Here is a 12918-nt window from a genome sequence, read left to right as displayed (position 1 = left end):
AAACCCCATCTCTACTAAAAATATAAAAATTACCCAGGCGTGGTGGCACACACTTGTAATCCCAGCTACTGGGGAGGCTGAGGCACAAGAAACATTTGAACTCAGGAGTTGGAGGCTGCAGTGAGCTGAGATGGTGCCACTGCACTCCAGCCTGGGAGACAGAGCGAAACTCCATCTCAAAATAAAAGAAAAATTAGCTGAGCAACATAATTGCTAAAGATAGTGTAAGATATTTCCTTGGTCATCCTTTTTTTTAAAAAAATGATATACTAATGTATTCTCTAGTATGTGTGAGAATGTTTTCAAACTTGTTTTATAATCTGCTTTTTCTCATTTAATAATTTGAGTGCCTGTCTGCATCAAAAAATGTTCTTCATATCCTATACCATTTTTGATGTAACATATTTAACCAATCCATCTCAATTGGATATTAATTTTTTTCTGCTTTAAAAATTATAATATGCCAGGCATGGTAGCTAATGCCTGTAATCCCAGCAATTTTGGAGACCAAGGTGGGAAGATCACTTGAGGCCAGGAGTTCAAGACCAGCCTGGACAACCTAGCAAGACTCTGTCTCTACAAAAAATATTTTAAAAATTAGCTAGGCATGGTGGCACATGCCTGTAATCCCAACTACTCAGGAGGCTGAGGCGGGAGGATGCCTTGAGCCAAGGAGGCTGAAGCTGCAATGAGCTATGATCATGCCACTGCATTCTAGCCTGAGCAACAGAGTGAGACTGTCTCAAAAAATGCCAAAACTTTAATACATATTTTACATATAAAATCACTGTATTGAACACTTGTAGCAAAATATTTGCATGTACTCTTATTTATTTCTTCAGGATGAATGGGGCTTATTTGTTCCCAGAGAGCTTCTCTGCTTGGACAGGATTTAAGAAATTAATTTTCTGAAGAAAATAAGAAAGCCTCACTGAAGGGAAATGGGATGTGTATTAGCCAGGGCTCTCTGGTGGCAAGAGATATTTATATTTGTATCTATCAATTTAATCTAGCTAGCTAAAGAGATTTATTATAAGGAATTGGGTCATGTGATCATGGAGGCAGGCAAGTCCCAAGATCTGCAGGGTGTCGGCAAGCCAGAGCTTCAGTAGATCAAACAGTTTAGTCCCATTCCAAGTCCACAGGCCTAAGAACCAGGAGAGCGGCTGGTGTAGTTCCCATCCAAAAACCAGCAGGCTTGAGGCAAGGAAGAGCCAACATTTCAATTCAAGTCTAGAAGCAAAAAAAAAAAACAACAAAAAATTAGTGTCCCAGTTTGAAGGTAGGCAGGCAGGAGAGATTCTCTGTTACCTGGGAGAAGCTCAGCTTGTTTGTTCTATTCAGGCCTTCAACTGGTTGGATGAGGCCCACCTGCATTAGCTGGACAATCTGCTTTACTTGGTCGATAGATTTAAATGTTAATATCATCCAAAAATACCCTCACAGAGAGACCCAAAATAATGTATAACCAAATATGTAAGTACCCTGTGGCTCAGGTTGACACATGAAATTAACCATCACAGGAAGCCTTTCTAGTTTTGGTATGACAGAGGGATTAGAGTTTTAGTGGAGGAAAATATGATAAATGATTATTGCTGGCTTTCCAGCTTGCTTTCCAGTTCTTCTACAAATAAAAAAATGCAATTCTCTGCTGGGTACAGTGACTCACACCTGTAATCTCAGCACTTTGGGAGGCCCAGGCAGGTGGATCCCTTAAGTCCAGGAGTTCAAGACCAGCCTGGGCAACATGGCGAAATCCCATCTGTACAAAAAATACAAAAATTAGCTGGGTGTGATGGCACATGCCTGTAGTCCCAGCTACTAGGGAGGCTGAAGTGGGAGGATTGCTTAAGCCCAAGGAGATTGAGGTTGCAGTGAACCAGGAGCATTCCAGCTGAGCAACATAGCAAGACCCTGTCTCAAAAAAAAAAAAAAGTTCTCTCTCTAAATAACTGTATTAGTCATTTTATTTCTCTTTCTAATACTGTCACATCTAAATGACATGTTAAGTTTAAATAATGTTAAAGTTATTAATAACTCTGAAGTTATTCAGCCTCCTTTATGAGTATCTCCTCCTCCTAATTAAGAGACTTTTCTTCCTGATGTCATGATCTATCCTTATTTCCTTAAGGGAAGAACCTTCTCTGTGGCATCTGCCCTCTCAAACTTCGACTAAATTTTCCCTCTCCTTTGCAAGTAAGCAGCCCAAGGCAGGCCTTTGATGGGAGTAAAAGAAAAGTCTTATGTTTAAAAAAGATTGGTGTGTCAATGACTAACATAGTTGGGATGATTTTATTTTCTGAATTTGATAGTAGGGATGACTGTCTAAAAATGCCCCCTCCACCCTCTAAAAAGTAGAAATTTTCACTTGAGATTGAAATTTTAACTAAAGCAGAGAAAAAACTTCCTTCATTGAATGCTTTTTAAGGAACTGAAAGGAAAAAAATGTAATGTTATTTTGGTCACCTCCCACAAGAAATTATTGATTACATATATCATCAATATTTAAACCTCACAACTCTGTGTGGTAGGCATCCTCATCCCCATCTCAGATAAAGAAACAGGTTCAGAGAGGTTAAGTAATAGTCCCAAAGCTACACGGCTGGTAATCTTCAGAGCCAAGATTTGACACTAGGTCCATTAGACTTTAGCCCAAAGCCAGTGTTCTTTACAATATACCATGCCAGCTCCACAGGACTGCCAGGGTTATATATCATGTTTCTAGGATCAGGAGACATAGATAGGTGCTTCACTTGTTAAAAATACAACTTCCTCTGTCTTTCAGAACTGATCTGCTCTTCTTTTTCCAAAGGCTCAGTAGGAGTGGCCAAACTAATCGATTTCCTGAGACAAACAACTAGCCAAAATTCTGAAGACAGTGGCCTTGAGCAGTTGTGGACCTTGCTTGATCCTGAGAAGAGAGACCCACATGTGGACCTGGAAACTTTCCAGGCCATGATGAAAGAATGGATGGCTTACTGTGGAAACAAATGGTAATCAGAGTCCTAGTGGGATGCCGTTTAAGGTTCTATTTTAACAATTGATTATAATTATGCTAATCACTGTTTCCTGGGTTGATGGAAATACTATCATCCAGTGCTTAAGCATGCATTAGAATCACCTGAATGATGTTAAACCTGATTGCTGAGGCCCCACCACCATGATTCGGCCGATCTGGGTTGAAGCCTGATAAGTTACATTCTAACAAGTTTCCGATGATATTGATGCTGGGAGTGGGCTGGACGTGCTTTGGGAACCACTGCTGTCACTCATTTCCTGTGATTAGTGGGGAGCACATGTGATATTCTCACAGAGAATTGAGCTGACATGAGTCAGGTGAATTATTGATACTATCAAATCTCCAAATGTATTTAAATTCAATAATAGACTCCCTTTAAGGGTAGTGGGGCTAGTCAGTGAACGTAATTTGGAATCCTAGAATATAGGGAGGCTAAGGGGAAAAAGAATAGTAGAATAGGAAAAAGAAAAAGGTAAAGGAGGAGAAGGGCACCCCATGATCTCAGGTGCCCTTGGCAGATGCTGGAGATGTGTGTCTTCTTCCACAGAAAGCAAATTCCTTTTTTTTTTTTTCTGAGACGGAGTTTCACTCTGTTGCCCAGGCTGGAATACAGTGGTGCAATCTTTGCTCACTGCAACCGCTGCCTCCCGGGTTCAAGTAATTCTCCCGCCACACCCTCCAGAGTAGCTGGAATCACAGGTGTGTGCCACCGTGCCTGGCTAGTTCTTGTATTTTTAGTAGAGAAGGGGTTTCACCATGTTGTCCAGGCTGGTCTCAAACTCCTGATCTCAGCTGATCTGCCCACCTCGGCCTCCCAAAGTGCTGGGATTACAGGTGTGAGCCACCCACTGCACCTGGCCAAGAAACCTAATTCCTATGCCTCCTATTCAGCCGTCAATCTTCAGCTATCTGCTGATGCATGCTAGGATTTGCTTAAAGAAAATGTTGACTGGGCGTGATGGCTCATACCTGTAATCCCAGCATTTTGGGAGGCTGAGGTGGGTGGAACAGCTGAGGTTGGCAGTTGGAGACCAGCCAGGCCAACATGGTGAAACCCTGTCTCTACTAAAAATACAAAAATTAGCCGGGCATGGTGGTGCACGCCTGTGATGCTAGTCACTTGGGAGGCTGAGGCGGGAGAATTGCTTGAACCCAGGAGGTGGAGGTTGAAGTGAGCCAAGATCGTGCCATAGCACTCTATCCTGGGCAACAGAGTGAGACTCTGTCTCAAAGAGAAAATGTCAAGCCCAAGGAATGGAAAAACTTACCAGATTTTTGGTAGGATTAGGATGTATAGATAACTTAAGAAAATATGACTGAAATCTTGCATGCCATACACAGGTTATTCATGAAGGCAAGATAAATATATAGAAACAAGTAATGTTAGTGTAATCAAAAACTGTAAATACAGATAATATACCATTTTTACCCATGAGTTTAACAAAGATTTTTAAAAAATGACTCTAGCCCATGTGGTGGGCTGTGAAAGGGTGGAGAAATAAGCCCTCCCATATATTATTGGTAGTAGTGCAAGTTAGCATAGTTTTTTTAAGAGCAATTTAGGAATGTGTATCAGGCCTTTAAAAATATGCAGTCTTGGCCAGGTGTGGTGGCTCGTGCCTGTAATCCCAGCACTTTGGAAGGCCAAGGTGGGAGGATCACCTGAGGCCAGGAGTTTGAGACCAGTCTGGGCAACTTAACAAGATCCTGTCTCTACAAAAAAATTTTAAAATTAGCCAGGTGTGGTGGCATGTGCCTATAGTCCAGACTACTTGGGAGGCTGAAGCAGGAGGATTGCTTGAGCCCAGGAGTTTGAGGCTGCAGTGAGCTGTGACAGAGGCACTACACTTCAGCCTGGGCAAGAGAGAAAGGCCCTGTCTCCAAAACAAAAAGACAAAAGGCAGGCTCTTTGAGAAGTACTGTAACTTTAAGAAACATAATTAATTGTAAATGCTAACATAGAAGGTAGAAGGTAGTTTATGACATTGACAAATACAAGCAATCCAGATATTTAAAAAGAGACAATTGGACAAATTATAGTGCTTCCATATACTAGAATACTAGTCATTCAAAGTAATAATATTTAATAAGAGAAATTCATATGTAATTACTTCAAATAAGTAGGTCATAGATCTGTACATGTAGTATAATCCCATTTTTGGAAGAAATAAAAATATGCATAGGAAAATGTTAGAGTTTATGCCAAAATGATTATTTTTGCATAATGGTTTTAATTTTTTGTTTTCTTTTTCTTTTTTTTGAAACAGAGTCTTGCTCTGTCACCCAGGCTGGAGTGCAGTGGCACAATCTCGGCTCACTGCAAGCTCCGCCACCAGGGTTCACGCCATTCTCCTGCCTCAGCCTCCCGAGTAGCTGGGACTACAGGCGCCTGCCACCACGCCTGGCTATTTTTTGTATTTTTTAGTAGAGACAGAGTTTCACCATGTTAGCCAGGATGGTCTCGATTTCCTGATCTCATGATCCACCCGCCTCGGCCTCCCAAAGTGCTGGGATAACAGGCGTGAGCCATCACACCCGGCCTAATTTTTTGTTTTCTTATGAATTTCGTATTTCCAAAATATGTAAGTTTGTATAATAAAATATTAATAATTATAAAACAGCATGAAGACAAAAGAAAAAAAATCTTTATAACAAGTATAAAGGGAAAAACATGGACACTAGAAATACAGAAAATAAGAGCAGAAACTCAGAAATGGGGATGAGTGTGAACACAGGAATAGTCAGAACTCTGTGTGAGTTCTTTCATTCCCCTCAACTTGTGACAGACATCTCACAATGACAAACAATGAGAAGTAAACATATATTTGTTGAATTTTGTGGCTGCTCCAGAGAGAAGCCTGAGGATTTGGTGCTTAGGTTAAGTAACAAAACTTATAATATAGGACTCTGAAAGGAAATGGTTGAAATGTTAATATGTTTATTTTGCAGTTCAAGCTAGAGTGTGTGTGCTGCACAGCCCGTACAGTGGGTTTCCCAGATTCCAGAAGTAAAATGCCCAAAGTAAAATTAGTCGAGGTTCTATTTGATTCTCCATGAGAAAGGGAAAATGTATCCCTGTCAATGTATCCCAAAGTATTCATTGTTCATGTATTTCCTTCTCAATCTCTTAAGCCCCATGATCTTGCAACCTCCACAAGTCTCCACTTACCGGTCCAACCTATGTCTATTTCCTAATCCACCGAGACCCCACATCTCCTAATCATACACTGTCTATGTGTTTTTTTCATATTAGGTAAGTGTATGGATGGTGGAGGTAATGCCTAATGTACCACCTACATTAGAAACAGTTTCACTAGGAACACAAATTCTTTTCTATCACTCTGAGTACCTAGCATAGTATTGGGCTCCAAATGGTTGTTGAATGAATATATATATATATGTATATAGTTGTTGTTGTTGTTTTTGAGACGGAGTCTCGCTCTGTCGCCCAGGCTGAAGTGCAGTGGCGTGATCTCCGCTCACTGCAAGCTCCGCCTCCCGGGTTCATGCCATTCTCCTGCCTCAGCCTCCCGAGTAGCTGGGGCTACAGGTGCCCGCCACCATGCCCGGCTAATTTTTTGTATGTTTCTTAGAGACGGGGTTTCACCATGTTAGCCAGGATGGTTTCGATCTCCTGACCTAGTGATCCGCCCGCCTCAGCCTCCCAAAGTGTTAGGATTACAGGCATGAGCCACTGTGCCCAGCCGAATGAATATATATATATTTTTTAACTCAGAAGGAAATACCTGAAAAGGAAAGTACAGAGCATAAATCTTAAAAAAAAAAAAAAAAAAAAAAAAAAAAGGACAAAACTGTGGTCAGGCAAAGAATCCTAGCTCACTGGTTTTGTTTGTTTGTTTGCTTGTTTGTTTGTTTGCTACAGGGAAGGAGTGAATCATAGATTAAGCAGCACCACTGATGATTCTGTTTTTGAACAGGATGGCATAAAATCAGATGGAACAAGTATGTATGTGTTTCTTCAGGATTGTTCTGTTTTCTTACAGTTTGGAGAAAATGATTTTTTTTCATAAAACTCTTCTATGTGTTTCAGTGAAGATGAGCACAGATATAACAGATTCTACGTCAGGGAGCTTCGAGGCTTTGGGAGGAGAAGCATCTAAAGGAGTCTTGTAAGCCTTCTTACTCGGCTTTTGCAAGTGTTTCAACATTTTTCTTGTTTATTTCATAAATCTACGTATTTCAGTTACGATAAAGTCACTTTGCTCTTTTTTTTTGCAGTAGAGCTAACATAATTGATTTTAAATTCTTAACTGATTCTAATAATGCCTGCATTAGAAACAATTTCACTAGGACCACAAATTCTCATATGACTAGTAATCCAAAATCTCTTGCTCTCTCATGAAACCCTTCTCCTTCATTAATTTCCTGTGCTTTCTGTAGGGAAACAGTTCCACTCAAAGTAGGGTTATGATATTGACCCTAAACTCTTTTGGAAATTATTTTAAAGCACTTCTTTAGTAGAATCTTTTAGGCATGAATGAGAAAAGCTGTTTTCCACGACATACGTAAGTTTTAGATATTAAGGAGAGTGATTCTGCCTCTTCCTTATTTTATCTTTGCCACTTCAGGTTTATCCATAAAGAAAAGTGGTGTGAGCTGGGCGTGGTGCCTCACGCCTGTAATCCCAGCACTTGGGGAGGCCGAGGCGGATGGATCACTTGAAGTCAGAAGTTTGAGATCAGCCTGGCCCACATGGTGAAATGCCGTCTCTACCAAAAATACAAAAAGTAGCCGGGCATGGTGGCACGTGCCCGTAATCCCAGATACTTGGGAGGCTGAAACATGAGAATGGCTTGAACCCGGGAGGTGGAGATTGCAGTGAGCTGATATTGTGCCATTGCGCTCCAGCCTGGGCAACAGAGCAAGACTCCATCTCAAAAAAAAAAAGAAAGAAAAGTGGAGAGGGAACTATGTTCTCAACCTCGGCTAGGCCCTGGGATAAGATAGCAAAAAAGAAAAGGAGGCCTGGGGCTCCATGAAACACACAGTCCAGACTCTTAAAGGATTTGTGAACTGATGTAATGACAAATGGTGCTCATAAACATTGACAAGTTATACAAAACATTAGGAAAGATGAGTACTGAATTGTGAGCCACAGACTACAATGATAAGACTCTAGGAATTGTTTCCTAGGTAAACCTGCCGAGATCCCTTCACTGAAAGAATATAGGCTGGGCACAGAGGCTCAAGCCTGTAATCCCAGCACTTTGGGAGGCTGAAGAGGGCAGATCACTTGAGGTCAGGAGTTCAAGACCAGCCTGGCCAATATGGTGAAACCCCACCTCTACTAAAAATACAAAAATTAGCCGGGCATGGTGGTGCATGCCTATAGTCCCAGCTACTCTGGAGGCTGAGGCAGGAGAATTGCTTGAACCTGGGAGGCGGAGGATCGTGCCACTGCACTCCATCTTGGGTGACAGAACGAGACTCCATCTCAAAAAATGAAAAAAAAAAAAGAATATTGTGTCCATTTATTTCAGGATCTCTCATATTCCAGGCAGAAATAGGAACTCTTCAGTTTAGAAGACAAATGTTGAGAGTGAACGGGAAAAGAAACAACAAAAACTGTAGAAGTTGATTTTACATCTGGCAAATGATGGCTACTTGGAAATTTTGGGAAACATCTTTGATGCTATTGTAATAAAATCTGAATAGCTATTTATTATATAAATTAATTATGTTTATGATGACAGATGAGGGTAAAGTTAAAAAAAAAAAAACTCACCAGAATATCAAAGTTTGGTTTGTTTAACTGTATACGTTATTTTATTAGAAGGAATTAGTGATATGAAGGTTATTCTCATCTATTCTTTCACTTGCAGAGTGGTGTCTGATTTGATTGCCTACGTAGCAGACCTTCATTTCAACAAACGAAAACTTGAAGAAGAAAATAATAAGTTGAAGTTGGCTTTAGAAACCCTGGAAGAAACTAACAGCCAGTTATCAGAGGACTGTGCCAAATTGCGCCTTCAGGTAAAAAGGTGAGCCACAGTGGGGTCCAGTGTGCTGGGAACTTTCATTTCTTTTTTCTTTTTTTTAAAAAAACTTTTTTTTTTTTTTTTTGAGAAGGAGTCTCACTCTTTCACCCAGGCTGGAGTGCAGTGGCGCAATCTCGGCTCACTGCAGGCTCCGCCCCCCGGGGTTCACGCCATTCTCCTGACTCAGCCTCCCGCGTAGCTGGGACTACAGGCCCCCCCCCACCACGCCCGGCTAATTTTTTGTATTTTTAGTAGAGACGGGGTTTCACCGTGTTAGCCAGGATGGTCTTGATCTCCTGACCTCGTGATCCACCCGCCTCGGCCTCCCAAAGTGCTGGGATTACAGGCGTGAGCCACCGCGCCTGGCCTAAAAAACCTTTTAAAAATTGAGAGTCACATAGCATAAAATTCATTCTCTTAAAGTATACAATTCAGTGTTTTTAGAGTATATTCTCTGGCTGGGCATGGTGGCTCATGCCTGTAATCCCAGCACTTTGGGAGACCGAGGTAAGTGAATCACTTGAGATCAAGAGTTTGAGACTAGCCTGGCCAAGATGGTGAAACCCCATCTCTACTGAAAATACAAACATTAGCTGGGCATGGTGGCACGAGCCTGTAATTCCAGCTATTCCAGAGGCTGAGGCAAGACAATCGCTTGAATCTGGGAGGCGGAGATTGCAGTGAGCCAAGATTGTGCCACTGCATTCCAGCTTAGGTGACAGAGCAAGACTGTGTCTCAAAAAAAAAAAAAAAAAAAGCAAAAAAATTTGAGTATATTCTCAAGGTTGTGCAATCATCACCATTATCCAATTCCAGGATATTTTCACCACTCCAAAAAGAAACTCCATACTTTTCAGCAGGCACTCTCCATTTTCTCTCTTCTTAGCCCCTGGCAACCTCTATTCTACTTTCTGTCTCTATAGATTAGCCTATTCTAGGCATTACATATAAATAGAATCATACAGTATGTGAACTTTGGTGTGTAGCTTATTTCACTTAGCATAATATTTTTAAGGTTCATCCATGTTGTAGCGTGTATTACTACCTCATTTCTTTTTATGGCTGAATAATATTCAGTTGCATAGATACATCAGATTTTGTTTATCCATTCTTCAGATGATGGACATTTGGAGTGTTTCCACTCTTTGGCTATTAGGAATAATGCTGCCATGAACACTTGTGCATAAGTTTTTGAGTGGAAATGTTTCTTTCTTTTTTTTTTTTTTGGAGACAGGCTGTCACTTTGTCACCCAGGCTGGAGTGCAGCGGCACGATCTCAGCTCACTGCATGCAACCTCCATCTCCTGGGCTCAAGTCATCTTCTGGCCTCACCCCCCACCCCCCAAGTAGCTGGGACTACTGGTGCGTGCCACCATGCCTGGCTAATTTTTGTGTTTTTGTAGAGACAAGGTCTTGCCATGTTGCCCAGGTTGGTCTTGAATGCCTGGTCTCAAGTAATCTGCTCACCTCATCCTCCCAAAATGCTGGGATTACAGGAGGGAGCCACCGTGCCCAGTCATATGTTTCACTAAAGCATTCTCATCCTCAAAATCTTTGACCTTGTCCAGTCCAGTCTCCAAACTAATCTTTAAAAAAATTGCTTACCTCAAGTCCTCTTCATTTCATAATTGGCTTATTTATTATTTAACTGAAATATAAAAATTCAAAGTTTCTTTAACAAACTGCTTTGGATGAATATGTTGGTCAGGATTTTTGGTTGCAAGCACTGCAATCTAACTGGTTAAATAAGCAGTCAAGAAATATATCAGAAAGGAATTAAGTAACTCACATAATGGACAGAAAGGCTGGAGAATCCAGATGGGCAATCAGAATGCCACTGTCTACAAAATTAAGCCACGCGTCTTTCTCTTTTCTCCTTCCCCTAATCCTTTCTGAAGATTGTTTCCTTTGGGTTCCTGCAACCTAGTTTTGATATTGTCCAATTGTCCCATCATAGTGTAATTTGTTTTCTGTATTAACTGTTGAGGCAGGAGGGTTCCCTTTACCGCCTTGTGGGACTTGCAACCAGGATGGCTTGTTTGCTCAGCTGCCATGCTCAAACCCCTTGCAGGAGGGGGAGCATGCAGGTGAGCAGGTGTAGGAGCTGGGGTGAGTGCCTTTGGGTGCCAGCAGGAACAAACCCCATACTAGCCTGTGGCAGCATCTAGGGGTTGCCCACAACCTCTGGAGCCCCAGCGGGCATGTGTTACAAGCAATACTCTTTTAGCATTTGCCATCCATGGACAGCGAAGAGTTAAACTAGCTCAGTGGAGGATCAGGGTGACAGCCTTTTACACCCTACCCTCTTGGTACCCGAGTTCTTGTCCAACATCCAGGAAGAATCAGGTCACATGGACTTGAAGGATGGTGAATGTGGAGATTGTATCGAGTGGTGGAAGTGGCTTTCAGCAGGATGGGGAGCTGGAAAGGGGATGGTGTGGAAAGATAATCTTCCCCTGGAGTTTAGCTGTCCCAGCCAAACTCCTCTCTGACAGTCCCTGGCCAGACTAGTCTCTGATGTCCAGCTACCTCTTCTCCTCTTGATGTTCAGAGCTTCTTCTCTTCTCTCCTCTTCCACATTGCTCTGCTCCTCTGCCAGTGGAGCTTGGAGTTTTTATGGGTATGGGATAGGGGGCGTGGTGGGCCAAAAGGCAAAATTCAGGTGGGAAAACGGGGATGCAAAGTTTTCGTTTAAGGCCATGGGTCCAGGCTTGAGGGTGGAACCCTTGCCAGACACCCTGCCCTTCTCTACCTAGTATTTCCCTGCCTCCTGTTTATATCACTGTGACCTCCTTGATGGGAGGAACTATGTCATATTCATCCTGTTTAGCCTAGTGCTTAGTAGAATACCTACTGTAGAACAGCACTACCTTCCTTCTAGTTGACTAAAAGCTGGAAACTCTTATCTCTTTTGATTCTTATCATACTGTGTTGTCATTATGATTGTCTATTTACCCCACTAGGCTATAAACTCCAGATGAGTAGATTTCTCTGGATTCAGTCATTCTTCCCTTCTTCAATGCCTAGCCCAGTGCCTGGGACAGGTTCAGCACTCAATTAGTATTTGTTAAATGATCAATGTAATTTCTTAGGAAAAAAATTGTATCTTCTTGGAAGCCTTTGTTCCTAAGGGAACAGTCCGTAATCTAGTGGGAGCCGCAAATAGGTAATTTCATGATACGGATTACCATAATTCATTTAATCAGTTTCCTGTTGGTGGATGTTTAGTTTTTTTTCCAATGCTTTGTTATAATCAACAGTATAATAAACTTCTTTATAGAATATGTCATATAGAGACTTGGTAATTATTTGTTTAGTTGTCATCTCCCTCCGTAGTATGTAAGCTCCATAAGGCCAAGGACCATGTCCCTTTTGTTCACCATTGTAGCCTGCATTGTAGAGCACCCAGAACATGGTATTATTCAATAAATATTTGTGGAACTGCATTAACTAACATTACATCTTCTTAGTAGGGGGAAAGAACCAGGTAATTCAGCCAGTGATGATTTTTCAAAAGGATCCTCTAAATCTTTAGCTTCAGGAATACATTTGTCTGTTTTCCCCCTAGTCTCCGTTCCCCACTCCCCATTTTCTCCAAATTCCTTCCTTTTCCAAGGACTGAAAGATCATGGGTATATTTTTACTATGCGGGCATCTGGTTTAAGCCTTTAGTGGTTTTCAACTTGGGTCCAAAATAGTCCTTGGCTGTTCTTAGTGTCTTTGACGGTTATATTTGAGGTTTTGCTCATGGCCTTCTCCCCCCACCCCCATAGTGCCCACCAGGCTATTATGAGAACAAAGCTGTTAAAAGAAGAACTGGAGGAACTGAAACTTAGTATGAATGCTTCAGAAGAGCAGAAGAGCATGATTGTAGCCCAGAGCAAACAATTAGTAAGTCAT

At 41.7% G+C, this 12918-nt stretch overlaps 1 protein-coding gene across 1 annotated transcript in view; it reads left to right on the top strand.

The window, feature by feature from the left end:
- Positions 1 to 12918, top strand: part of LRMP (lymphoid restricted membrane protein) — a 152652-nt gene that overhangs the window by 47286 nt on the left and 92448 nt on the right. The window contains exons 6-10 of the mRNA XM_030804496.1: positions 2813 to 2993; positions 6903 to 6982; positions 7071 to 7149; positions 8863 to 9021; positions 12792 to 12909. Of these exons, the coding sequence (XP_030660356.1) occupies positions 2813 to 2993; positions 6903 to 6982; positions 7071 to 7149; positions 8863 to 9021; positions 12792 to 12909 (617 nt within the window). The remainder of the gene's footprint in view (positions 1 to 2812; positions 2994 to 6902; positions 6983 to 7070; positions 7150 to 8862; positions 9022 to 12791; positions 12910 to 12918) is intronic.

This window comes from Nomascus leucogenys, chromosome 23 (assembly GCF_006542625.1).
Source record: "Nomascus leucogenys isolate Asia chromosome 23, Asia_NLE_v1, whole genome shotgun sequence".
NCBI lineage: Eukaryota > Metazoa > Chordata > Mammalia > Primates > Hylobatidae > Nomascus > Nomascus leucogenys.
The sequence above is the reverse complement of the archived record's forward strand: the minus strand, read 5'-3'. Positions and strand labels throughout refer to the sequence as shown.